The sequence below is a fragment of the Manis javanica genome, chromosome 4 (genome assembly GCF_040802235.1).
Source record: "Manis javanica isolate MJ-LG chromosome 4, MJ_LKY, whole genome shotgun sequence".
Taxonomy (NCBI): domain Eukaryota; kingdom Metazoa; phylum Chordata; class Mammalia; order Pholidota; family Manidae; genus Manis; species Manis javanica.
The window spans coordinates 80,639,500-80,666,747 of NC_133159.1; the positions used below are offsets into that span (position 1 = coordinate 80,639,500).

The window sequence follows — 27,248 nt, forward strand, 5'->3', positions numbered from 1 at the left end:
ATTAGCGCTAATTATATCAGAAGTTCACAACACATACAATACAAACAAAACTTTCTGTTCTACTGAAAATATAGAAGGGGCACAATTGAAAAGTCCCTCCCTGTGCTGAGGCTGCAGCCTCCTAGATCCAGAATCTCCTCCCTGCTTTCACAAACATATTTCAAGGTGCTCACTCTGAGAAATATTTCAAACAATTCATTGGATATAAAACCTCATGACATAATTAACCCTATAAAAACATGCACACAGGAAGGAATGGATAGACACAAAAAGTTATTTAACAATGGCAGAATTATGCATAAGTAATTTCCCCTGCACTCTTCTCCCACTGTGTGGCACAGATAACCATATTAAGAGGTACCTGTTTTTCCCATTTAAAGGGACAGAGGCACCCGTGATAGCTAGGCAATGTGCTTTCTATTCAATAGGTTTTGCATAAAATGTGATAGCAAAGGTGTCTTCTCTAGCAGCTTAACAAGGTTTTGTTAAAATTTCATCAAAACTACCAACATTTTCACAGGAAAAGAACCACATTTTATTCTTCTAACTCTCATGTCTCTGTACAGAGAGAGGCAGAATGAGGACTCTGAACTCAACAAAGTTCAGAGGAACAATAATTAACTTCTTCCTCAGTGAGAATAACATGGCTTCAGGACCAACTAGTATTCCCTGTTCTACTGGTTGGGGACACATTCTACTGTTGGTCTTTTTTTTCTTTCTTTCTCTTTCTTAAAAAGATTAAAGGAAAATTATTTTTACTAAAAGTAAAACCTGTTCTTCAGGGGAGATGCAGAAGACATATAAGCAAAAGGGAAAGGGAGAGCTACCATCCAGATACTTGCTGTAAACATTTGTGTGTATTCTCCTAATTATTTTACCTATGTGTCTGTATATATATCTATAAATACACATGCATATACATATATACAGAAATATTCTGTGTGTCTTTTACATAAAATTGTGATTACACTGACCATAGTATTTTATAACTTGATTTATTTTCCTTCATCTTTACATTCTTGTCTATCATTTGTACATTACTAGTTCCTTTTATGGAGTTAATCATAATTTAATCAACTACTGTTTGGAAATTTGAATTTCCAGTTTCTTACCACTGATACAATTTTGTACAGTATAAAATTAAATCCACCTTATACTGACTCAGTCAAGAGAGGGACAGTGTATCAGGGACAGTGTATCAAGCAGGTATCAGATAGTAGTGCCCACAGCATATTGGGCATTGAGCAATGGTGTTCTCCAGGGGAACAATGCGAACAGCAAAGAAATACCTAAATGAAATACTTTCCAGGAATTAAACTGACAAATCCTGAAAGTGCTTGGCTGCTGTATTGTGCTTTTACTACCATAAATAAATGACTCTGGCATGAGACTTTATAAAAATGCTTCATATGATCATGTTTAGGGATTTATAAAGCACATTCTCTTGAAAAAGAAGACAATGTAACTAGGGGAGAAAATATTTCCTGGGTAAATACTGTTAAGTTAGATGGTGTGCTTGAGGTTTCTTCTAAAACCATCATCACTGCCTCATGAGCTTTGAGTGGATATAAACTATATGAACCACATATCCATCCCCAAAACTGATATTATGGTGTATCTATCTATTCCTTACTTATGAGAGACTTTCATGGTGAGAATTAATGATACTGAACAAGTGACCAATGAAGCACTGTCACATTACTTACCTGCAAACCAATCACACTTTGGCCAGCTTTTAATTTTCCTTCATCAAAACGTCTTGTTTGCTTTTCTGCATACTTAACTCCAATGTCAATGGTTGTGTGGAATCCTTTTGTTTTAGCCTAGACAGAAATATGCACACTAACTGAAAAGGAACACTTCAATGAGGATGCTGCAACAGAGTTTTACAGAACAAAAAACAGTTGATACCATCCAAAGATGAAGACTTCATTAGGTAAGACTCAAACTACGAGTTAAAAAACATGTTTAAAGCCACTCAGTAATACACTGTACTGTACCTCTGACGTGGGAGTATTCTAATTAAGCTAACTTGTATGAGGCAGCTGATGTCAACAACCATTCCACAATGCTAATATTTATGGACGAGACAAGAGCTCCTCCTGCCTCATCTCAACCCCCAAGGGAGAGGTAAAGATGCAATTCATTACCAACATGCTGAAATTTTTAACCAGCCACTAGGACATATACGTACCAGACCTGCTAGAGCCACCAGTGTCGTCTGAACCTGGGTCATGTTTCCATTCTCAAAAAGATCATTTGCTTCAAATATATCATGTGGCTTCATACCGTAAGCCTGAATAGCTTTAATAAAGTTGCCAATATTCTCCAACTAAAAAGAGAAAGAGTCATATAACTTTTGGAGCAAAATATTGACATTCTGAATTCTAAATTTTCATGTCCAGTTAAGAAGAAACCAGGCAGAAAGCTACTTGGCAAAAATTCTTGGCCAGATACATACTAAGTATGGCTCTCTCTGGAAAATGAGCGAAGAGTGTTTCATAGTGGGTGACATAATAGTCTTTCTAATATTTTTAAGTAGTCAGATTTTTTCAGTTCTTTAAAGGCAAGCTCTTCCTTACATGATTTTAAGAAGTCTGTGTCAGAGCTATCCAAGACCCGGAATTTTCTTTATCAAAAGATACATAATTACTCACATTGAGAAGTGACTAGTGGTTACCAAGGGAGAGGGGGTGGGAGATAAAAAGGGCACAGTAATTCACAATCACAAGTTGAACTCAGGGACTGCTGAACCATTGTGATGTACATTTGAAACCAACATAAGACTATATGTTAATGATACTTTAATTAAAAACTAAATTTAAAAAAAGATACATAATTACATTAAGAAATAATTTATTGTATTTTAATATAAAACTAAATTTGTGGTCACTAAATGCTGATTCTCTTCTATCTCAAATATATACTCAAAATGTCCAATTTTATTTAATACATATCCGTGACCTAAGACTGTCTTAATACAGTGTTCTACAGTCAAAGATAGTAGTTATATTAAATTTTTTGCTTTTCCCCTCCTTATCCTCAGGGTCTAGGTTGTTATTTCTCTGTGTAAGCTGTGTCAAATTCTCTGAGAGTAGACAGACTAAATACACAAAAACTTCTGAACTAAACAGGGAAACATTAAAAATAACATGGTAAAAAAATGTAGCCACGTGCACAAATGTCTGCTAAAACGTCTATTTTAAAACCATAATCAAGTTTTCCCTGCATAAAGAGGAAACAACTGGACACAGAGGTGGCTGGCTTGGCTCTTACCTGAGGCCAGTTTAGCGAAGACTCATTAACCTTCTTCACTGAGCCTGGCTGTAGCTTGTTTATGAGTCTGAAAAGAAAAGTGTAAGGGACACCTTATTTATTGGTCACACAGAATTGGAACGGAAAATTGGTTCCTTTAACATCAGTAAAGGAAGCATTAAAAGCATTGATTAGAATATCAGTGCTTGACACCTGGACTGGGAAGGAGGCTAAGACAGGCCTGTGGATGGACAGAAAGAGCTGAGCAGCCAGATCAGGGCCCAGACTTACTCGCAGAGGATTATGCCATCTTTTAAGCCCAGCTGAAAGTTGGTGCCAATGCTCATGCCTGTCACCTCTTCTATCCAGTTGCGAAGATCTTCTTCTGCCTGATGGTCATACTTGGAAGCAATCTGAAATACAAGTTGACCAACTTTGGAAGAATGTTCACTAAAGCATCGAAAGCTGCTGACTTATGACTTGCTCCACTTTAATTATCCATTAAGACCACAGCTGTGACATGGAGTTAATTACTCTTACTGGTGTTCATTGGTGAACCTAACCAACAACTACAGCTCCAGTAACTAATAAGCAATTTTTGATTAAGGCAGTGTTATACAAAATTTGAACAGCACGTGGAGAGAAGCTAGGACTGAGGAGAATATACAGATCAAGACAAGACAGATATCCACTCATGACACACTGGAAGTGACAAAAGTTAATAGTGTATTACCATATGGCACTAGCCATGTTAAACTTTAAAGATCGTCACTAATGACTACTTTCCAAAAAAAGAGGGTGGTAAGATTCTGACACATGCAACTATTTTATACAGCATCTCAATTGGCCAAGACATGTCAGTCCAATAGTTTTGTTGCCTGGGAAATTCTGCTGTTTTCATGCCATCTGTTCAGCCTAATACTCACTACACACATAAACACACTCCTCAGTACCAATTATTGTTATTTACAAAACTGTTTATGTAGTCTATATCCCATTAGACTCCTCACAGAAGTCACTTTGGGACACTTACACCTAATATTGTATCTGATAACCAAATATTTAATGAAACTAAAAGACAATGATTAATTCTTTACTTACAGAATTCTACAATACATGTAACTTACCAACATAGATGCTATGCAATTTACATATTAAAATTTCCTATTAAACACAGGTTTTAAAAGATCCCTTCCATAATAAAACCATAAACTTCATTTAAAAAATTATATAACTTACACAAAATATTGTTAAAAATCACATGCTCAAGTTCTTAAGCTATTCCTTGTCCTAAGATCCTTAACGAGGCTGGTCAATCAGAGTTACTACGGAGAACAGCTGAGAAGAAGGAAGGCGTATATGCACGTTTTTCTCATTAGCACCTGTGAAAACACCAACAACATGCAGGCGATGCCCAGGGGGATGGAGGTCACCATGTGCTTGTAACTGTTACAGCACTGATAGGAGTAAATGGTAGAAATGTTTGCTTCCATAAAACATGATTAGGTTTAGTTACTGAAAGAAATGAAATGGCATAATGAAGCAGTCCTTCAAGTTCTAGTCTTCACCAGTCCCCGAGGAACCTTCTCTCCCTCTGCCACCACCAAGGGGCGCGGCTTCTGCTTCCCCACAGAGGGCCAAGGATTTCACTAATTACTGTGTCATGTAGGGACGGTAGTCCTTGATCAACTGCATTTTCCTCCCACTTTAAAGAAATGGCTCTATACCTCTTACAGAATGGGTAATTTATTTAAGCTGTAGATTTACTTAATCAGAATTACACGTGGAAATTCAGTGAGTTTATATTTTCATATCGAGATAACCAACACTGTGCACTGTTCCCTGGGCCAAATTCTGGCCTGAGGGTTAACTTATAAAAGATAGTTCAGGCACAACATAAAGCTAGTACCTAATATGTGGCAATTTCCTGCCCGCGGTATCCCCATGCCCTACAAACCACCTATCTACTCTTGATTCCTGCCAGTCTGGGTTACGTGGGCATCTGGCTGTGGGAACGGGGAAGGAGGAGGTTGTGACGTGGGGTGCTTTTACCACAGGGGCACACCAGCCTCTGGTAAGCACAAATGAGCCATTACTCCTATTGTACTTCAGATAAATATTCTTGGATACTACTCCTCCCCCAACATATTAAACATATGTATTTATATAGAGCATCTTTAGAAAATGAGATAAATAATAAATTGGCAAAAAAAAATTCCAAGAGTTGATTGTATTTTCACACTGGAGTCTTGTTCTAGGTGGCCAGAAAAAGAAATTCTCCATATATAAACTGGTGGTAGGGGAGATTTGGACTGAACAGAACAGGCAAAGAAGAAACTGAAAAATGGTACTCTTTCAGCATTAGCTATGCAAAACAACCTCTAAGAGTGAGGTGAATTTTTTTCAAAAACTAAACACTCTCAACTAGGAGATGTGTTTCGATAAATCTAAAGACAAACATGATATGCTAGGGTAGGGGGCTCTGCCTTGGCCATGGGCCAGGCTCCATCCAGTGGCTACGGGCCATTGGTTAATTCACCTAACTTCTGACCCACTTCCTGTCTACACAACAGGAGACCGCATTCAGGGCCCGCACTAGGTCTCTTCCCATTCTAAGGTGTCTGAACAATTTGGTAAAGCAGCAAAAATTGTAAAGAAACTCTTTCTCTTCATTTTTTTTTTAAATGCAGAGACAGATGTTGTGTTGGGGGGGCTGGGGGTTTTTTGTGGGTTGCTTGTTGGTAGTAAGTCTTAAGTACGACCAATTATTATTCAACCAAAATAATATAAGAGCATTATTTATGCTTCCTTTGTTCAGAATGTTTCTGACAGATTCAGTGCCATGCCCCAAACCACAGTGTGATTACAGATCTAACTTGAAATATCCCAGTAGTAATGCCAGAGAGAAAATTACCTTCTCTGTTGACTGTTCTCATCACGGGATAATGAGAGAAAAATGAGGGACTGGAGTCAGATGGTTTTAAGGTGGAGCTCTGCACAGCTGACTCTGTCTCTAGACTTAATGCAATAGCACATACACAGAAAAATTTCCTAAGCACATACATGCAAAGCTTAAGACCCCAAGTGTTAAACTAAAAATGAAAACTAGGTATGCATCCACATTATGTAATTGCTGGTTTTGCTTAGGGCTTTCCTGTGAGGAACCACATCAAGGATTTATCTACACAAATACTGCTAATATTTTTTAAATAAGTGAGCTTTCTGCAGTCAAGCCAGCTTAATAGAATTTAAGAATTCAACTTGTTTTTGTTTTTTTAAGTGAAAAAAAATTCTTATGAAATCACCTAGGAAGAAAGTGTCATTTCAAATTATCTCTTACCTTCTAGCTTGCAGCACTATTCCATAGGATGCAGAAAGCTTTAGTGTTTCCTTTAAGCATATATCAAAATACAACCCAAGCAAATATTATTTTCTTTACAGAGGTAATTTCTGAACACTTTGCTATACACGTCTTAAAAAAAATCAAAGGACTGAGAGCAATTAGAAGTAAAAAGTAACTTTTGGCCGATAAAATCTGTTCACTTTTTCCAACTCAAAAAAAAAAAGCTTTAATTTCGAAACATCATGCACAAAATACTAACATTTTCTTCCTTAAGCTTAAAAAGTTAATCTTACTGTCTAATACGTCATGGAAATTTCACTCGAATTTGTTTAAAAATCATTCTCCAAGTTATTTATAAACATCATTTTCTTTACTCTTCTCCAAGATTTTTATTTGACCTTCCCAAGTGATTGCACAGTTTCTGCCTGGTTCTTTGAAGTTCGCAGCAGCCCGTTTCTTCATAGGCTCATACCTCCTTTCCGGAACAGCCAGGAATTCTCTAGAGCTCTGTCTGCCTCCCAGTCCTTCTCAGGTCAAAGCACACAGTGAAGGACTTGGGTATAGTCCCTGAGAAGAGCACCTGCTGGAGGCTTTCTCACTAACACTGACGAACACCCCCTTGCCAGATACAATCAAAAGGCAAAGAGAGTGAATATTAAGGAAAAAGGTGTCCGGGGCCCTTGGCCAGTGGACCATCCTCCTGGCACTGAGTGCTCTGCCATCCTGCTCCTGCCCCACCACTGGGCAATCGCTCCACTTCCGGCTGCACCTGGGCCAGACTCAGCCCCTGGGGGGTGGGGTGGGGTGGGGGTCTTCGGCCTTCCTCCCTTCCCCGAGTGCTCTCCTCAAACCAGCTCAGAGCACCAGTCCAGAGTCACCCTCTGGTTCAAAGGGAACTCAACCCTTTCTGGCTGTGTGACCTTGCTTTTGGATTTCTAAAATAACATTAGTTAAATACGTAAGTGAGCAGAATAGAAGTGTGTCAAGCACACATTCTCAACGGGAGTGATGCTGTCCCCCAAAGGGGTGAAACCTGGCTCTTGTGGGGGGCAGTGAGAACAACCTTAGGCATCACAATGACTTGTGGCCCTCCCCAACAAGCTCTATTCACTTGTATTCAATTTGCGGGGGGTCAGGAGGCAATTAGGATAAACACCTAAAAGACTCTTTGGGAAAGATGACGAAACAAAGTAAAACACGGCGCCAAAGTAAAAGGCACAGGTCTTTCTCTTCACACGTCTCTCCCCAATCCTACTCCCTTCCCAGAGGTGAGCTCCTGCCTGTCAACTGTCTTCCAGGCACTTGCACGTGTATTACAGGAACCAAGTTTTAAAACTAAAACAGCACTATGTAAGTATAAAACTATGTATGTATGTATAAAACTAAAACAGCACTAGAGTAAGATCTTCAAAAAAACATGAGCCCCCAGGGCCTATACTTCCTAAGAGTAGAGGAAGCAGCTGGATCAGATAAAAGCCTCCGCCTTGCAAAGAAACAGCCCAGTTCCCTCTCTGGCCCTGAGGTTTGAGACGTTTTCCTTAGAATCTCCAACAGAGGATACAGAGTAATGAGGGTAACTGAGCTTCAAAAAAAATCTCAACAACTGACCAGAAAGCAGGGCTTCTGCACTGTTTTATGGTGCTTCTCAGCATGAGCAGGGAGCGTTCAGTCAAAGTGCAATTTAGTGAAAAGATGGAGGTGCACCTGGCAAGAGGCAGAATAATATGTATGTACCCATTAACACTGTCCGATGGCCCCACTTCCACCCAGGAACATTCTAGAATCTACTGAAGAATGAAGACATGTCTTTCCCATATATTCCTTCCCACAATATATTCTTATCACAGAGCGTGTTAAACCTAGAAGCAGACAATTGTCTCTGGTGGTTACCACAATGTCTCCCAAATTTCAGCCATGCCTGAATGCTCTCTAGGCTCCCTGTTTAAAGCCACCAGGATAATCCAACATTACCCCACACTCTCTAGGTAAAATTATATTCAATGTCAGCTTCCCTCTCTCTTAAGTACTCCTTGGGTGTCACGGATTTATTTCTTCCTTCAACTTCTTCCTCCACTACCCCTTCCTTCTGTCCTTCCTGCACAGAGCTACTAAACCAGCCATGGCTCAAAGGCAAAGTCTCTGCCCTAAAAGCTTACCTTCCACTGGAAAGAGATAAACACCCACTAAATAAGGTACGTGAAGATATTTGCAGAAAAATAGAACAAAGAACAAAGTAGGGTATTTAAAATAAAGGGAAAACTATGAGGGCAACCAGTCTGAAATAAGAAGCAAACAGATTTCCACCAGAAATATCCTGGTGCCGCTTCCCTTCTTTTGCTTTATCATTTGCCATTCTTGATGCCTCATGCAAAGCAATGAACAGACTTTAATATTCTTTTTTTCTTACTTGCCTTAACACCTCCCCTGTACCATGGGTCCTACAAACATGTAAATATTTTTGCATATTTTTGAAGTATTCACACTGGGGTTACAGCAGAGACTAAAGATCACATGCCTTGAAGTCAAACTAAAGAACTTCCAAAGCCTGTGTTCCCAATTCCAGTGTGAACTAGTAAGTAACTTAACCCTGATGACCCCATTTCTTGCAGGTAGTCAGTCTCCTTCCTTCCAGGGCCATTGTGAGGATAAAGCCTGTTCCATAGGTAAAGGAGGTGGGGGTTGCATCTCAATGCCTGACACATATCAGAATTAACAGTCTCCATTTATATCAGCTCGAGTGCAGAGGTACAGAGCTTTCTAGTAATTGAGCCCCTCCGCGGCCTGTTCACATTATTGTCTACAATATTGTCTACTTTCAAAAAGAAAGTTCCACTAGCAGGTAAGCTCATCTCTGACACTGTCCATTCCCATCTCCACTCATCTCTATGTTCATTCCTGCCTCTGTCTCTGCTCTTTGTAGAATGTCTTTGCATTCCAAACTCTCATTCTTTCTCAGTTATTGATGATGAAAAGGATAAAGTAACTTTTTTAAAGGCTGATTTGAAACTTATGATGGGTAGGGGTGGAAATTCTACAGAAAATCACTTTACATTTGGGACAATTATGTCAAGGTAGACTGCATGCCTTTATGAAGGTCACTACAGAATCTGAGGCTCATTCTGTGATGTGAACTTGCTATAGATTTGATGGAGAAGAACTACATATTCCCAAGCTATGGAACATCACATTTGCCTCAAGTGAGCCGGAGTGACACCTAAGAGCATTTTAAAATCAGGCGCTTCTCCCAGAGGTACAGCCAGATCTTCATGTCAAGGTATCAGCATATGGCACCCACACAGTTTTTTCTTTTCACATATGTACAGCCAAATACATACAAAGACATTATAGCTTTAACGTAAGAATACTATGAAACTGACAAGAAATTAAAGCTTTTAAAATAACTTGAGTTGGTCCAGTACCTACAGAAAACAGTTTAACTAACAAATGACAGGAAAACAACAAATCGACTGTCAATTCTGTCTTCTCTATCTCTACCTAGGCAACGACCTTCAGATTACAGTTTGGAACATACACAGTTAAAAGTGGATTTTCAAAGTTCAAATCTAAACAAGGAGGGAGTAAGCATAGAGGCTGGGTTCCCAGAAAAATCTAGAGTCAGAATAACAAATTTACACATGTATTCATTCAACAGTTCACTGTGTAGAAACCGTGGCAAATAACAAGAACCAAGAGATGGGCCCACTCCTTTCCCATACCTCCCCAAAGGCGAAGGCCTGTCTACTACAGGCTCAGGAGCCTGGCAGTCATTAGAGCAGACACCTGGAGGGCAGATGTGCTTGGGTGGGGGGGCAGAGAAAGGCGGTCATCACCAGGAGCCAACACAGGTGTGCGAGGCCTGGCTAAGCACCTATGTCCTCGCCTTGAGGGCAAGGCAGACTACATACATCTCTGTACCCCTAGAGCCCATGCCTGGAGCAAACTGTGTATTCAATAAATGATTTTTCATCCACTGGTATTATCACCAGACCAGGGAAATGTCACAGATTTAAAGATCTACGTTGTTATGGAAAGGGATCTGCATTTGAATGCTGCTGGATTTTAGGGGCGTCACATCTCCTTGATCTACCCAATCTCGTAATCTTAGATGGATCACTAGGGACATATTTGTTTTACTTTCTGATAAAAGCCCTTATGTCTGTTGCACTCCTTAAGTCCAGTCTGGTAACCCTAGAGGCAAAGCCTGGCCAGAAACCACCACCACGCCCCCTGTGCTGACCCATGTCCCGACGGGAAGAGCCCCAGTGCTGTGACCTCAGGGCTCAGAGTTAGATCTGCTCTCTTCTGTTCTGGTGATTAGTAATTTGGAAAGTATTGGGCATAATTATTACACTTACAGAAAATTAAATTAGGAATAGTTAAAAAGAAATAAAATTCATATTCAGAAAGATCCTAGCTTAATAAACAAATTATTCAAGATACATGTAAAATCCCGCCTCAAAGTTCTAGAAGTAACTAGTAATGATTCCTCAGTAAACCAACTCTGCCTGAGAAAGCTGATGCTATCCTGATGTGCACAGGGACACAATTCTTTATAAAATACTATTGCATGTATTTTTTGTATGATCACAACAGCCCCATGAGTTAGCCAAGAAAAGGACTAATTGAAACAGGTGGTGTGAGAGGCATATATAAACTATAAAACCTTAGGCAACTATCACCATTGCTACTTCATAGAGAGGGAAAGCCCACTTGCCCAAGGAAGGGGCAGAACGCTGTGCCGACACGGCACTGGTCTATCTTACCAGGTGATCACCCTGATCCAAACAGAGTGAATGTGCACTTTGTAGTCAAACAAAGGAGTCAGTTAATAATCCCACAGGACCCTGGTAGGCTAAACCACATCTATGGCCTTCCTGTGACCAATTCTGGGTGCTGCACTCTAAAAGGAGACACAAACTGACATCAGTTTCTAGAAGGGGCAAACGGGACAGGGAAAGATTAGAAAAATCATACCCATCATACAGCCTATTATGAGAGACTGGCTAGCCAGGGGTGGCTATAGGTGACTCAGGAGAGACTGGCTAGCCAGGGGTGGCTATAGGTGACTCAGAGGGACTCTGGGGGCAGGAGAAACAGGCCAGGGCCATCTAAACATATAGACAGAAGTCATATAGAAGAGACAGTCAATTTATTCTGAAAGCCACACAGAGCCCAGGATAAATAACGCAGAAATTCCAGGGAGCCAGACCACAGGTGTGCGGGAATGGAAAGACAGCCTGTGAGGCCACAGGCAGGACAAGACCCGTGAAATCCTGCTGGAAGACGTGCTCTAGTTCAGGAGGAGGGCCACGTCCTGCCAGGTCTTGGATTTTATGTTGCCTTACAGACCTTGCTGAAAGGGGATCTCACCTGAAGCTCCATGGGTAAAACGGATGGACACAGAGAAGCTCTGTGAGTCTCCGTTCTCTCTGTCTTCCCTCTAGAATGCTGATGGGTCCGCCTCACTTGTCAACTCTTTGCAGGTATCTGGATTGTTTGCTGCTTTTCAGATTTTCAAGTACTCGTCTCAGCAGACCTCTAGGTGCCTAAATAAGTTCTGTATCGGGCACATAGATAGCACTGAAAAGTTCTCTTTTTCCATAATTATAAGGGACATCATAGCAGTAACTTTTCTGTAGCCGTGGAATGTGTCCTCACGCCTCATCAGCTATTTAGCAAATTTACTTCCTAAGACAGACATGGAGTCCATTACGACCGGAGAAGGCACAAGCTCCACTTCCCCAGTACCAAGTGTAAACTGCATTTACACAAAGCTCATCTCTACCCACCGGGGAAGCCCTCTCCACTCCCAGACCATGAGCCACATTCACCCAAGTGCTCCCAGCTGCCTTCCCCAAAACTGAGTCAAGGCACACTGCTCCCTGACTCTGGGCAACTGACGGCCCAAGGGTAGAAAGGAGGTGAGGAGAAACAGGACCCCAGCATTTCAGTCTCAGTCAGCCTTCAGGGTGCCCACAGCTCCTCCTGGAGACCCACATCTCTAGGTCTCAGATCGTGAATGCCTTTTCTGCTGACTACAGTAGAGTCTGTCCATCTGAGGGATGGCTCTACACAACCAGGAAAGAACAGAGTTGAAACACCTCATTTTAAACACAGGGTAGACACTGGCTAGCAAGATTTCACAGGAGTCTTACAGGTAAGTTGACTGTGCAAGACACCATGGCCTTTTTCTCCTTTTTGAGAATTAGAGGATATGAAATTTCCACTAAAAATTGGGATGGAATTTCACATTTCCTCCTCTTAAAAAAGTTTGTAATTTGCCTCATGGCATAGCAAAGACATAGGGTACTCAAGTTTTTGAGACCCTAGGTAAAAAGATTTTTGCTTCAGTTTGCTTTAATAGGGAATATGAAGAAAGGTACACAAAGGGAGGTTCAAACACCTACGTGCCACCAAGTCCTACACAAATGCCACCAAAGGCAGGACAGATGGAAACTAGCATCCAAGTTTCTTATATACTGATGCAAAGAAGGACATAGTCAATTCTAAGACTGATAGAGTTCCTAAACAAAAAAAAGTCAGTCTGAACATGGTTCCCTTTTCCAGTCCTGAAGCCAGCATGCAGCACCCTCCACATCTCCATAAAGCTAACTCGGCATTTTACCTGACTGAAATGCAATCTGAGAGCACAGAAAAGGAGGGAGAAAAGAAGTTCCCCTAGAAGCACCGTGTCCTCCATCAGAGCACTGCCCCTTGACACAAAGGTCTTGGAGACTGGGTTACGAAGGCTTGTTACAGCCACGCAGGCATGAAGAACCAAGTAAGCCCCATTTTCTATCCCTTCCAGATCAAGGGCCAAGGAATGAGAGAGAGCAGGACGCAGGCTGCAAAGGGGCCCCAGAGGGACTCAGCAGAGAGGAGCAGCTGAATCAACAGGGTATCCCACCAGCAGGCGTCAGCCTGGATCACCTCCTCCCATTCTTACTGCCTATACCACCGACATCAGTGGCCCCCAAAAAACAGTCAGGAGCAATGTAACCTCCTATTTCACATGAGAAGAGGAGCACAACAGTGGCACGGCTCAAGAGGGAGATGTCTCATCCACCTCGGTTCTGTTTTCCTGCTCCCCTTCGATGTTCCTTCCCAGCTTTTCACAGCATGCCCTCTTCCCTCTGCTACCATGCCCCCATCCATGCCTCCCTTCATTTGGCCCATCGATGGGCACAGACTACCACTATCTTGTCCGAAACAAGCCCATCTTTAACCGAACCTGCTGCCAGTCTCAAACACTGCCATGTTTCTCTTTTATTCCATGACAAACCCCTCCATTTCCACACTTAGTACTTCTTCCTAGCCCCCTGGAAATTTGCCCTACTGAAGATCTCTCAAAGGTCACCAGTAACCTCTCAGTGGCCAATCCAGTGGCCTGCATCCAATCCCCCCCTGGAGGCCCCTCCAATCTTCCTCTGACTTCTTGTTAAAGGACACCCCCTGGAGATTCCCTCTCTGGTCTGCCTTCTCCTCTCCCCCCTGAAAGATGCCAATTCTCAGTTCTGGCTTGAGATTAAAATGGTTAGGAGCATGGGCTCTGGAAAATGAATGCTTGGATTAGAATCCTATCTCCACGCTTCAGTTTCCTCATTTGCAAATCAGAGATCAACAAGAGCACATGAGAGGGTTATTGGGAAGAATCAGTGTCTTAATTCATTTGAATCCTAAGAACTCAATAAAATGTTAATTCTTGTCTTTCTATCTATGCTTTGCTGGTCACTCCTATCCAGGTACCAGAAAATTTTCCTCCTTCAAATTCAATAGATCACAAAAACTAATCACTTAACATTATTTGATAGCCATTTTGATAAGAAATCATTTGGATGCTGTTATATTATCAAATGATTTGTAAAAGAGATGCCCTCACCTCTTTCCTGAGCCTCCTCCTGGTGCCAGCTCTCACCTGAGCCTGGTGGGGGCACCAGATGGAGTAGGAGTCACAGATGTCTGTGACTCAGGGCTTGATAATAAAGAACTAAAGCAAGTGACCTAAATTTTAACAAGGTCACTTTGATATAGTTTATTTTTTTAACATCAAAAAGGGATCCACCTTCTCTTTCATACCCTTGATGGGAAATATAAACTGTTTTTTTTTTAAAAAGCAATGTGGTACTACCTGTAACACATTTAAATGTTCAGTCAAAAGATATGCACTTTTCTACATAAGTACCTTTGAAGGAGATATCCACCAGTAAAAAAGTAATGAATAAATAATGGAAATCCACAGAACAAACTATAATTCAGTTTCTAAAACGGCCAAATAATACTCAAAGTTGTACAAGTAGTTGGGTGGAGATAAAGGGTACATGATACTTTCATTCCTTTTATATTTTGGTACTGTTTGCATCATTCACAACTATTTCATTCACAAAATAAGGACTAAAAAAGAGAAGAGGTTCTCATAGGCACTGCACCCCAAGCCAGATGCACTGCCTTCATGCAGAGATGACTTGTCCAAAGCTCATGGGCTCAAAAGGAATTCAGACCCATATCTGACTCCAAAGTCTAAAGCTTTATCACCCCCTCGACTTCCTCCCCTTCCACCTTATTAATCAAACCGAGAGCCAGAAACTCTGCATACGATACACAGAGTCACCAGCGTCACCAGCACAGGCAACTGGGCTGCCTGCTGGAAGAACTAAGAACAGAGAATAAGGTGCTGGCTTAGACTCTGTAGCTTCACATGAAGTCCTTTCAACTCAGGGAGAGGTGAGAGGCCCCCAGAAGTCACCATCCCTCTGAGACTCATGTCCCATGAGCACGCTGTGGAGCTGGAGGGGAGCACAGACTCAAACCAGCCCATGGGAATCTGTAGTCCCAAAGGACACTTCCAGCAAGGTTCAAAAGTTCATAAGATATTTGGCAGAGATGCCTCAGACTAAAACACTTTTTAACTTTTCCACTGGCCCCTATGAAAAGTAGCCTCCCAGCACATGCATGTTCTAGAAGGTCCTGTATGACAGACTACAGGTAAGGTGTCAACAGCAGAGCCGTCATTTAAAGGAAAAGAATGAGGAAAATTTAAAAATCAAGCCCAGAGGGAACATTAGAAATGAAAATCTTGGCTGGAAAAGCACATGCACGTGTGCATGTGTGGCCAAGGTGTGGTGGGGGTGAGGGATTTTTTAATATGACATCCAGGTCTCTAAAGAAAGGCCAGGAAAAGGCAGAGACAAGTGCACTCCGGTCCTCAGAGCGGAGAACAGGCCCAGTCAGAGGGAGGGACTGGCCACAGGTGGACTCTGAAGAGCAGCCCTAGAGATCCAGCTCACCACTCCTCAAGGCCAAGAGTTCTGACAAGCTCACAGCATGATGTTTAACATAGGTATAATTTCTCTACTCAATTAGAACTATGACTGCTATTCTATTTTTGCATGCAAAGTAGAATCACATGTTTGAATTATGAAAGACTTACTACATATGGTATTGATTATGTTCTCTCCTATTTCCTCCCACATGAAACAAAAGGAGGTAGGAAAAACTGCAGAGTACAGCACACACTCTCTCTGCCCATTCGTGGAGCCTTGTGTAGTAGGAAGCAGGCTGAGATCACTAAGAAAGATGAATGTCAGAACGGTGGGAAGGGGGAAGAAGAAATGACAAGGAAATCCTAGTCAGCCCTGTCTAGTCACTCCTCAGCGAGGATCCCCTGGAAAATGGGTGGGGGAAAAGAGGAAAACAGCCATAAAAGCTTAAGTAATGTCTTACCCAGAAGAGTCCTTCCAAGCCCAAAGGGCCGCGTCCTTTCTCAGCACTGGCAACCCCAGTCCCGGCCCTCTACCTGCGGATTTACCCGCCCAGCAACCACACTCACACCCTGAGGCTTCCTGGTCCCTGGGGGTGGAAGGAAGACCTGGAGGAGTTCCCTCCCTACCTCATGGGGGAAAATTAAGAACTGGCCGCCTTCCCTACTCAGGGACTTCACTTCACACAGTTCTGGAGCCTTCCTACGACCATTTAAAACAGAAGGCCTTCAGTAACAACCCAGATTTAAACACTATAAGGCAAATATGTTTATGAGTCTGCTGTGGAGACATATGAGCCCTATCTGACACCAAGAGAAACATGTATCTTGTGTAACGGAAACTGATCTCTTAGTAAGAAAAAGTCAAATAATAACACCATGCCCAGAAAGCAAGGCCTATAGCTCTACAAAGAAGTCCACAGCCCTGAAAGCAATACAGACAGAATGAGCACAGGACTAGAGACCCTGAGATTTCATGGGGGAATATGCAGGCTGCCGGGGGGGAGGGGTCTTGGAGAAGGACTCCAGGGGCAGCCCACAGTACTCCTCACACAGGAGTGAGACGCAGTGGTATTGCTTGGCATCTCATTGCGGTCCCCTACCTGCCAGAAGCCTCATTCAAATCAACAGATTTGTGAATGAAATTCCAAGTCCTGCAGATAATCTCAATATCTAGAAGACATGAGAAACTCGGGAGAACGTAGGAATGAACCTAATCCACAGAGAACGAGCCAGAAAAAGGAACAATGGCCAACATTACATAAGGTGTACTTTTTGTTCCAGGCATGGACTTCACATGGATTGTCTATCTTATTTCTCCATGTAGACACTTTAAATAGATTATCTATCTTATTTCTCCCAACAACTCTATAAATGGAGACATTACATTATCTTTATTTTACAGATGAGACGCAGATAGGTTACTTGCCTTAAGTCACAGAGTAAAGAGCAGAATCAAGATTAAAACCCAGACAGTCTCCACAGTCCATAATCTTAGCCACTTGGTTCTATTTCCTGACTAATAAGAACCTGGAGGAGACCCACCAGACATCTTCAGTTCACAAGAGTCCCACAGTCATATTTTTATAAAATTTGCAAGATAGTTTTGTATTTTTTTGATATTCATTTTTATTTTATTCATTTTATTTATTTATTTTTTATTTTGATATCATTAATCTACAATTGCATGAAGGACATTATGTTTACTAGGCCCCCCCTTCACCAAGTCCCCCCCACATCCCCATTCACAGTCACTGTCAATCAACATAGTAAGATGCTATAAAATCACTACTTGTCTTCTCTGTGTTGTACAGCCCTCCCCGTGCCCCCGCAACACTATACATGCTAATTGTAATGCCCCCTTTCTTTTCTTCCTGCCTTTATCCCTCCCTTCCCACCCATCCTCCCCAGTCCCTTTCCTTTTGGTAACTATAGTCCATTCTTGGGTTCTGTACTTCTGCTGCTGTTTTGTTCCTTCAGTTTTCTTTTGTTCTTATACTCCACATATGAGTGAAATCATTTGGTACTTGTCTTTCTCTGCCTGGCTTATTTCACTGAGCATAATATCCTCTAGCTCCATCCATGTTGTTGCGAATGGTAGGATTTGTTTTTTTCTTATGGCTGAGTAATATTCCATTGTGTATATGTACCACATCTTCTTTATCCATTCATCTACTGATGGACACTTAGGTTGCTTCCATATCTTGGCTATTATAAATAGTGCAGTGATAAACATAGGGGTGGATCTGTCTTTTTAAAACTGGAGTGCTGCATTCTTAGGGTAAATTCCTAGAAGTGGAATTCCTGGGTCAAATGGTATTTCTATTTTGAGCATTTTGAGGAGCCTCCATACTGCTTTCCACAATGGTTAAACTAATTTACATTCCCACCAGCAGTGTAGGAGGGTTCCCCTTTCTCCACAACCTCACCAACATTTGTTGTTGTTTGTCTTTTGGATGGTGGCCATCCTTACTGGTGTGAGGTGATATCTCATTGTGGTTTTAATTTGCATTTCTCTGATGACTAGCAATGTGGAGCATCTTTTCATGTGCCTGTTGGCCATCTGTGTTTCTTCTTTTGAGAACTATCTGTTCAGCTCCTCTGCCCATTTTTTAATTGGATTATTTGCTTTTTGTTTGTTGAGGTGTGTGAGCTCTTTATATATTTTGGATGGCAGTTTTGTATTTTTTTAATAATTATCCCCTCCAAACAGAATAAGCTCCTGGACTCACAAACAGCCTGGATCTACTCTCAGCTCAAGAAATACTTAAAAACACCTGAGTCAAAATACATATGAATGACACTGAAGAGCCTACTATGGTTACAAGTAAAGAGTTAAGAAAAAAACATCACACACGGTATATGCAGTAGGCGGCTAATGCCTAGAACAAAATGAAACTTGCCAAAAAATTCCAAGGTCAAGCTCTGTCCTGCCATCTTGTCATACTGAGAAGGGAAGTACAGCAGCCATGTCCTCACTCTCCTCGACAGAACAGCAGTGACTGGCTGAAAACCCAAAACTGTCCGATTGTGCTTTTTTTTTTAATATCACAGATAATATTAATCATGATGCACAATACAGTTTTAAATGAGAAGAAAACACTTGCAAACCCTCTTGATCCCAACCTGGAAGGGAAAAAGGGATTAGGGGCAAAAAGGACGTCCCTCTGCCTGATGGCGGTAGCAGCGATGTCATCATTATCAAGCTTATTTTTGAAATCTGAAAGAGTGGATAGCAGCAGACAAATAGAACGATTTCCACCAAGGAAAGAGTGTAAAAAGCTGTAGGTCGGAGGACAGTGAGCTTGATAATGATCTCATTAAAAGTCCAAAATAAGTCTGAGCATTTTAAAGATGAAGCTTGGCAGCACTTCTCAGTTCTGCAAAAGGTATTCTATCTGATTTGTCAAGACGGGAAAAGAAAATAAGTTTTAAAAAGCAGATAGACCACAAGGGCATGTCCCTACCAGGAGACCAGGCTGGCAGGGGGTCTTCTGAGAAGTGCAGACGTCCAGCACAGCCTTGGCAACGCCTATCTCTACTGTTCCTGCCTAATTTGGAAGTCTAAGAGAATACCTCTTCAACAAAGAAAAATTATAGGCATACCTCGTTTTATTGTACTGCGCTTTATTGAGCACCACAGATACTCTGTTTTTTACAAATTGAAGGTCTGTGGCAACCCCACAACAAGCAAGTCTACCTATCAGCACCATTTTTCCAACAGCATCTGTTCACTTCATATCTGTGTCACATTTTGGTAATTCTCACCACATTGCAAACTTTTCCATTATTATTATGTTTACTATGGTAATATGTGATCAATAACCTTTGATGTTACTGTTGTAATTCTCGTGGATAACCATAAACCATTCCCATGTAAGACAGCAACCCTTATCAATAAATGTGTGTTGTTACTGTTCCACTGACAGCTGATCCTCCCATCCTCCCTCTCCCCCTCTTCAGGCCTCCCTGTTCCCTAAGACACACATATATTGAAATTAGGCCATTTAATAACCTTACAATGGCCTCTACATGTTCAAGTGAAAGGAAGAGTTGGATATCGCTCACTTTAAATCAAAAGCTAGAAATGATTCAGCTTAGTGAGGAAGGTGTGTGGAAAGCCGAGACAGGCCAAAAGCTAGGCCTCTTGCGCCAGTCAAGTTGTGAATACAAAGGAAAAGTTCCTGAAGAAAATTAAAAGTGCTACTCCAGTGAGCACACAAATGATAAGCAAGCAAAATAAACTGTCTATTGATTATAAGGAGAAAAGTTTTAGTGGTCTAGGTAGACAAAAAAATAAGCCACAATATTCTCTTAAACTAAAGTTTAACCCACAGCAAAGCCCTAATGCTCTTCAATGCTATGCACCGAGGTAAGGAAGCTGCAGAGGAAAGCTAGCAGGGGATGATGGTTCATGAGGTTTAAGGAAGAAGCCATTTCCATAATATAAAAGCACAAGGAGAAGCAGCAGGTGCTGATCTAGAAGCTGCAGCAAGTTATCCAGAAGGTCTAGTTAAGATAATTCATGAAGAGAGAGACACTAAACAACAGATTTTCAATGTAGATGAAACAGCCTTCTATTGAAAGAAGATTCCATGTAGGACTTTCATAGCTAAAAAGGAAAAGTCAGTGACTGACTTCAAGGATTTAAAGGACAGGCTGACTCTCGTTAGAGGTAGCTGGTGACTTTCAGCTGAAGGCAAATGCTCATTTACCATTCTGAAAATCCTAGGGTCCTTAAGATTTATGCTAAATCTACTTTGCCTGTGTCGTATGAAAGGAACAACAGAGCTTGATGACAGCATATCTGTTGGCAGAATGGTTTACTGAATATTTTCAGCCCACTGTTAAGGCCTACTGTTCAGAAAAAGATGACTTTCCAAATATTACTACTGCTCACTGACAATGCTCGCGGCCACTCAAGGGCTCTGATGGAGATGGACAATGAGATTAGTGTTGTTTTCACACTTGCTGACACAGCATCCACCATTCTGCAACTCATGGATGGAGGAGTAATTTTAAGTTTTAAATATTATTTAAGAAATACATTTTGTAAGGCTATAGCTGCAAATGATACCATAGATCTGGGCAAAGTAAACTGAAAACCTTCTGGAAAGGATTCATGTGAAACCTTCTTGAAAACATTCAGGATTCATGCGAAGAGGTAAAAATATCAACATTAACAGGAGTTTGCAAGAGGTTGATTTCAACGCTCAGGACCCTAGGATTTTCAGAATGGTAAATGAGCATTGCCTTCAACTGAAAGGATGACATTTTGGAGTTCAAGACTGCAGAGGTCACTGCAGACATGGCGGAAATAGCAGGAGAACCAGAATTAGAAGTCGAGCCTGAAGATGGGCCCTAATGGCTGCAATCTCAGGATAAAGCTCTCACATTGAGGAGCTGCTGCTTAGCGAGGAGCAAAGGAAGTGGTTTCTTGAGGAATCTACTCCTGGTGAAGATGCTGTGAGGATTGTTGCCATACCAACAAAGGACTTAGAATATTACATAAACTTCGTTGATAAAGCAACAGTAGAGTTTGAGAGGATTAACTCCAATTTAGAATGAAGTACTGTGGGTAAAATGCTATCAAACAGCATTGTGTATGACACAGAAATTGTTCATGCAATGAAGACTCAATTGATGGCAAACTTCATTGTTCTTACTTTAAAGAAATTGCCACCGCCACCCCAACCTTCAGCAACCACCACCCTGATCAGTCAGCAACCATCAACATCAAGTCAGGACCCTCCGCCAGCAAAAAGATTACAACTTATTGAAAGCTTAGATGACAGTTAGCATTTTTTTAGCAATATTTTTTAATGAAAGTATTTAATTTTTTTGGTTTAATACTACTGGCATATTTAATAGACTACACAATACAGTGGTACATAAACTATATATAGTTTATTGTGGTGGTCTGGAACTGAACCCACAATACCTCCAAGGTATGCCTGTATCTCAGTGATTAGTTTTCAATGTAATAGCAATGATAAATGAAACGAACTGAAGAAAAGCTGTAAAAATCACCACATCCTTTAAAAATATCACTCTGCACTACAGAATTCCTTTATGAAGACTACTCTAATAGGGTTAATTTCCAATTTCTAGAGGTAATAAAATCTATTCCTGATGGATAAACTCATTTAATCAACAAATATTTATTTGGCATCTACAATGTGCCAGGTTTATATTCTAAAATACAGTTCTTGATACAGCTCATCAGTGAATAAGACAGAGATCCTTATTGTTGGTACAAAGAGACAGAGAACAAAGCAAAAGTTTTTAATTAAAAATCTATTTCTAAACTGTAAAGTCAAAAAAAAAAGTGAAAGCTAGACCCACCTACATGTTTATCATGATTCTGTTGCTCCAGTAGCAAAACAAGGTAAATCACCTCAGGGTACAATTTATAGCTGGAGTCCACAATCACCTTGTGCTTACTCTGGGCAGGGGACCCTTGGAGCTACTGCTCATTCCAATAGCGCTGGGCAGACAGGCTTGCAGGCCTCATGAGACACTGGTCTTATTTAACTACTACTACATACATGTTTAACTTACTTTTCTATGACTTACAGTCTTAGTAGAAAGTCTTCCAAAATGGTTTTTAGCCATTAAGGGCTACCATTTTGTAACTGCGAAGATTCTGTGAGAAGCTACTTTGTTCAAATCAGACATTCCAAGGGAGAAGAAAACTTAGAATCCGCATTCCAATTTCATTCTTCATAACACTCCAATTAGACTCCCCTAAAAGACACACTGAGGTAAGATCACTTCAGCTCTACTCACTCCCCCCACAACTGATTTCCTCCACTCTCCCTGACACCTCTAAGAAAGTTTCCTGCAGCACTTGCCCTGAGACTTTAGGGTATGTTTCATTGCACCCTTAACATTTCAAGAAACTACCCGGACTCTAACATCTTTTTCAGAGACAGTGTTAGAAAATGCTGTGTTTCCCATGACAATCTGTCATATTTTCTCCTGGCTTATAAGGCACAGAGGTGTTTCCCTTTTCATTTTGGTCCCCAAGATGAAGTCAAGGGCCTGACTCAACCTGTATAATATATGCAGGACTTTATTACTTTATGAGTGTTTCTATCTCCCACTGATCTACCTGTAATAGTTTCTCTATTTTCCCTGATGCTTCTACACTATTATGATCTTTGCACATTGCTAGTTATTTGTCCTTATGTTGTTATTAAAGAGCCATTCATATTCAGGCTGAAGGATTCTACTTTCTTAGGCTGTTTTCAAGAAAACGGTTTGTATATTCTGCCATGTATTAGCATCTGGTCAAACGAGTATCTTAAGTTCACAGATTTTTCCCTGAAATTGTACTAATTCAAAGCATTTAAGATCAAAGACCTCTTCAGGATATTTATGAACTGCTTTCACAGCTGGTATATAAAAAGACCAAAGCTTATTTAATAAAAATGGAATCCTTTCAGAGATGGTGACATGCAAGCCTAAGAAATATAATACCAATACTGATTTTCTATTACTAAAAACTAACAGCTACAACATAGTCATTGAGCACTTACTACAAGCCAGCCTCAACAATGCAGTGTTTACAAGTGGCAACTAATATTTCCCTCCATTTTAATGATTAGGAAACTAAGGACAGAGATAACTTGCCCAACATCATACAAGACAGAAAGGGGCAGAGAGGAAACCAGAACCCATGCCTGTTTGGCTCCAAAGTCCATTCCACAATGCCCTCTCAGGATGTTTATACTTTTTCCACTTTGTTAAATGAAGCTTTAAGGAGAAAAAGGACACAAAAAAATTACATTTATGCAATAAAGAAAAGGCAGGAAGGAACCAAAAGGTGTCCAAACTAAGCAATGTTAAAGTTCATGTTCCATTCGGTGGTTCTGAGCCCTCGGTTCAAAGGCAGTATCTCATACAATGGCCCAGCAAACATGGATATTTGCTTTCCAAGCAGAACAGATTAAAATAGCATATATATAGTCACAATGCTAAGAACTGACAGGTTAACAGCAAAAATGAGTGGAAGACAGACAATACTGGGCTGTAGTAGAACACCACTAAGTACTTCACAAAACTAAGAGAGACATCACTCTTAGAGTTAAAATTCTTAGAATGTTTCAACTTTCTTCTGTGCTCTTGAACAAACCATACCCTTTCTGAACTTCAGCATCCTGATCTTCACTGTAAGCACTGTTGGATAATCCCAGCAATCCTCCGCACCTCATAGGGCTGCTCTGCGGTTAACATCAAAAGACTTGCTATGAAAGGATATTGTATGAAAGGCCCATACAAATGAAAGGGATTATTAAAAGATGCGTTTGGTGCTTAAAGGGACAGACCCACAGTTATATAAACCCAAAGATATAACTAACTTTCCAAAGGTTCTGAAAACTGAGGTTTTTTTATTTTAAAAAGTTAATCATAATTACAGCGATTTAGGCCTGTCTATGCCTTTCCTTCAGTCCGCTCAATGATCAGTAGGAAAAGGGCATTTAGTCAACAAAAAGAAATTAACATGGATATTGACATTCAAGAAAAGTTAAGTCACTTGAAGGGCTGCCAAAGTTATCAGTACCTCATTTACAATGCAAAAAGGCAGAGACTCCAATGCTGCCGGCCAAGAATCACAAAGGCAAATTAAAATTAATGTACGCAAGCCAGTCCAGGATATCACATCCAGGAGTTTGGGCATGCCGAATCCTCTGAAAGGATTTCTAAAGCTCCATTTGTAAACCTTGGAAAGAACCAAACAATCACAAACCACTCATTTTTCTGTTATTTAAAAAAATGTTCAGAAAACCCTTTTCTAACAAGGGCAACACACTTAACAAGGTAAAGAACTTAAACACTTCAACTTCAGATACGTAGACTAAAACCAACTCCTTGCTTCAAAGATTGTTCAGAATTAACAACTGAATTATAACAAGATGTGTAGGTATAACGGGTGAGAGGAGCCACAGTTGTCTCTTGGGGTTTGACAACGGTGCGCTCCATCGCCTCTAGAATTCACTCCACACCCCCCAACACTGAGGCGTTACAACTCCGACAGTGCCAGAGGATTCCACCAGCGGTCGGACAGTGCGGTGGCAATGCTTACACGCTTCGGCCCTCGGGAGGTTAATGGGAATTAAACCACAGCAGCTCTCCTTTGTGGCGCTTCGGCCAGAACAGCAGAAAAGAGACAATGAGAGTTCTGTGCGCAGTTCCACGCCGATTGGCTGGTCTCTCCCCCCAGAAACCCCTGATGTCATGGGCTTGGAATGCAGGGAGGGAGGAAGGAAGGAGGATTTGGGGAGGGGGACGCCTCTCATCTCTTTCCCAGACCCTAAGATAAACCCAACGCATTTATACGTTAGGCAAAATGGGAAGCTCACTGTTACCAAAGACCAGTCTCTCCAAACTACAACCCACCTCCGCAAATAAACCCTAAACAAAAGCAACCCACTAAGATATCCCTGATAAAGCTGAAGTATAAGGTACTACAAACTTAATCGGTATTTTAGTTTAAAAATCTCCAGTCTACAGTCTTTCACTCCCAAAGCTGAGCGCTTAGGCTTTGTCTCGGTTTCCCGCAGAAGCAGCAGTCATTTGTCTCAAGGCACAGATATTCGGAAACTGCGAAGGGTCCTGGACCGCTCCCGTTATTCCCGGGTCCCGGCGGTCGGTGCGACGCTCAGAGGCCCCCCTCCACGGAAGAGACGAGGAACAATGGGGGGCCCAGTTTGGCCACGTAACCGCCCAACTTTGCTCGTGGCTGGATTCGGCCCTGGGGTTGGGGTGGGAGAAGGCGCAAGATCGGCCAGCAGCCCGGGATGGGGCGGATGGAGGGGGGCAGCTAGCCGGGTCCGCAGCCGCACGGGCGGGCCCCACCTAAGGGCGAATGACCGCGGAGGAGCGCCCTCTTCCCGGAGGGGCGCGTCCTGCAGCCACAGACCGGCTCCTCCAGCCGCGACAGGGGCTGCAGAATTCCAGAAGCCCGGGAATCTGCCCGCCGCTAGTCCAGGCCCTCCGGGCAAGGGAACAAAGCCAGGAGAGCGCCCGAGAGCCTGCGCTTCGAGCCTGGGGACAGGACGGGGACGCGCGGCAACTCTCGCGCCGCCCCGACGTCTCCTCTCCACGAAGCCAGCAAGCCGAGGGGCGCGGGGCCTAAGAGCAGCCCCGCTCCGCCCCAGTCCCGGGGACCCCTGGGAAGCGTCTAGAATCCTTCCCCTCGCCTTCCCCTCGGGCTCGGGTGGGAGGCCGCCCCACCAGAGCCCGGCCGTACCTTGTTCTTGACTTCGGCCGAGAGCCCATAGGATGGGCCCTTATTGAAGTGGGTCATGGTGGTCCTGGCGGCGGGAAGAGGCTGCGCTTGGGTCTGGGGGTTTCTCGCACTCAGCTTCCACGTTCCCGGCACCGAGGAGCGGCTGCAGCGGGAGATGCTCGGAGCTCGCTCCCCTGGGCAGTGCAAGAGACGCCGGGACGCGGCGGCAGAGTGCGGGCGGAGCCTCGGCGACTGCGCGTCTGGGTCCAGGGGAGCCTCCCGGTCCCCGCCGGATTCCCCCGCGAACTGCCCCCAACCTCTTCCCCGGGGCCTTCAGGGATTGGCCCACAAGCCCGACCAATGGAAGGCTGCCTCCTCCCGCCTCTCTAGCGAGGGGGCGGTGCGGCCAATTGAGGCGCTGCAGGCTCCGCGCTCCCTCCCCGCGCAGGTCCCGGGCCCCCGCCTCTGCCCTCACGCCACAGGGGCCCGCGGCACACCGGCCCCTCCTCCAGGCCGGGCCGTGGGCTGGGCGGCTCGGGCAAAGGCTGGGATCCCGCCCAGCTCCCCCAGCCCGGCGTCTGGGGTGCTTTCCAGTGGCCCGGAGTTCTAGTCAATTTCCTAGCTTCGCGGAGAGGAGACAAGCCCGCCGGGGCTGGCCCAACGCTGAGCCGCCGCCTCTGTCTGCTGCCTCCCCAGGTCGAGGTCCAACGCGCCCAAACGGAGCGCAGGGCCCCTCCACCCGCTGCTGGAAGCAGCCTGAGCAGCCTTAGAGCCCCTGTGCCAGAGAAGAGAGGGCCCTTCCTCCAACACCTGTTCCTTCTTCCCTTACCTCGCAGCCAATCCTCACCTGTTAGTCTGAACTCTAGTCCGCTGCCACCACGGAAACAATCAAGGCTTTTGGCCAGATTCGAGCTCACTGTGTCTAAACCTCTAAGTGCAGTGCGGAAAAAAACTGGGGAATGTACAATGGCAAAGCCTGGGGCATTTCACGTCCTTTTCTGAATTCGCACCAGCGCCTTTTTACAAGGAAGTCAGTCCCAAAACTGTCCCAGGTGGCTGTTGCTTTACTTTTTATTTTCTTAATTTGGAGGCCTCTTTGAATCAGAAGACTTTCGTACCGAGATAAGTATTCCAATAAGCTAGAAGCTGCCTTCATTCTT

At 42.8% G+C, this 27,248-nt stretch overlaps 1 protein-coding gene across 1 annotated transcript in view; it reads right to left on the reverse strand.

Moving 5' to 3' along the window:
• CNN3 (calponin 3) overlaps positions 1–26,408 on the reverse strand; it is a 28,718-nt gene extending 2,310 nt beyond the window's left edge. Inside the window, exons 1-5 of the mRNA XM_017643945.3 lie at positions 26,110–26,408; positions 3,547–3,668; positions 3,277–3,343; positions 2,195–2,332; positions 1,707–1,823 (exon numbers count right to left, since the gene is read on the reverse strand). Of these exons, the coding sequence (XP_017499434.1) occupies positions 1,707–1,823; positions 2,195–2,332; positions 3,277–3,343; positions 3,547–3,668; positions 26,110–26,166 (501 nt within the window). The 5' untranslated portion in view covers positions 26,167–26,408. The remainder of the gene's footprint in view (positions 1–1,706; positions 1,824–2,194; positions 2,333–3,276; positions 3,344–3,546; positions 3,669–26,109) is intronic.
• Between the last annotated feature and the right edge of the window lie 840 nt (positions 26,409–27,248).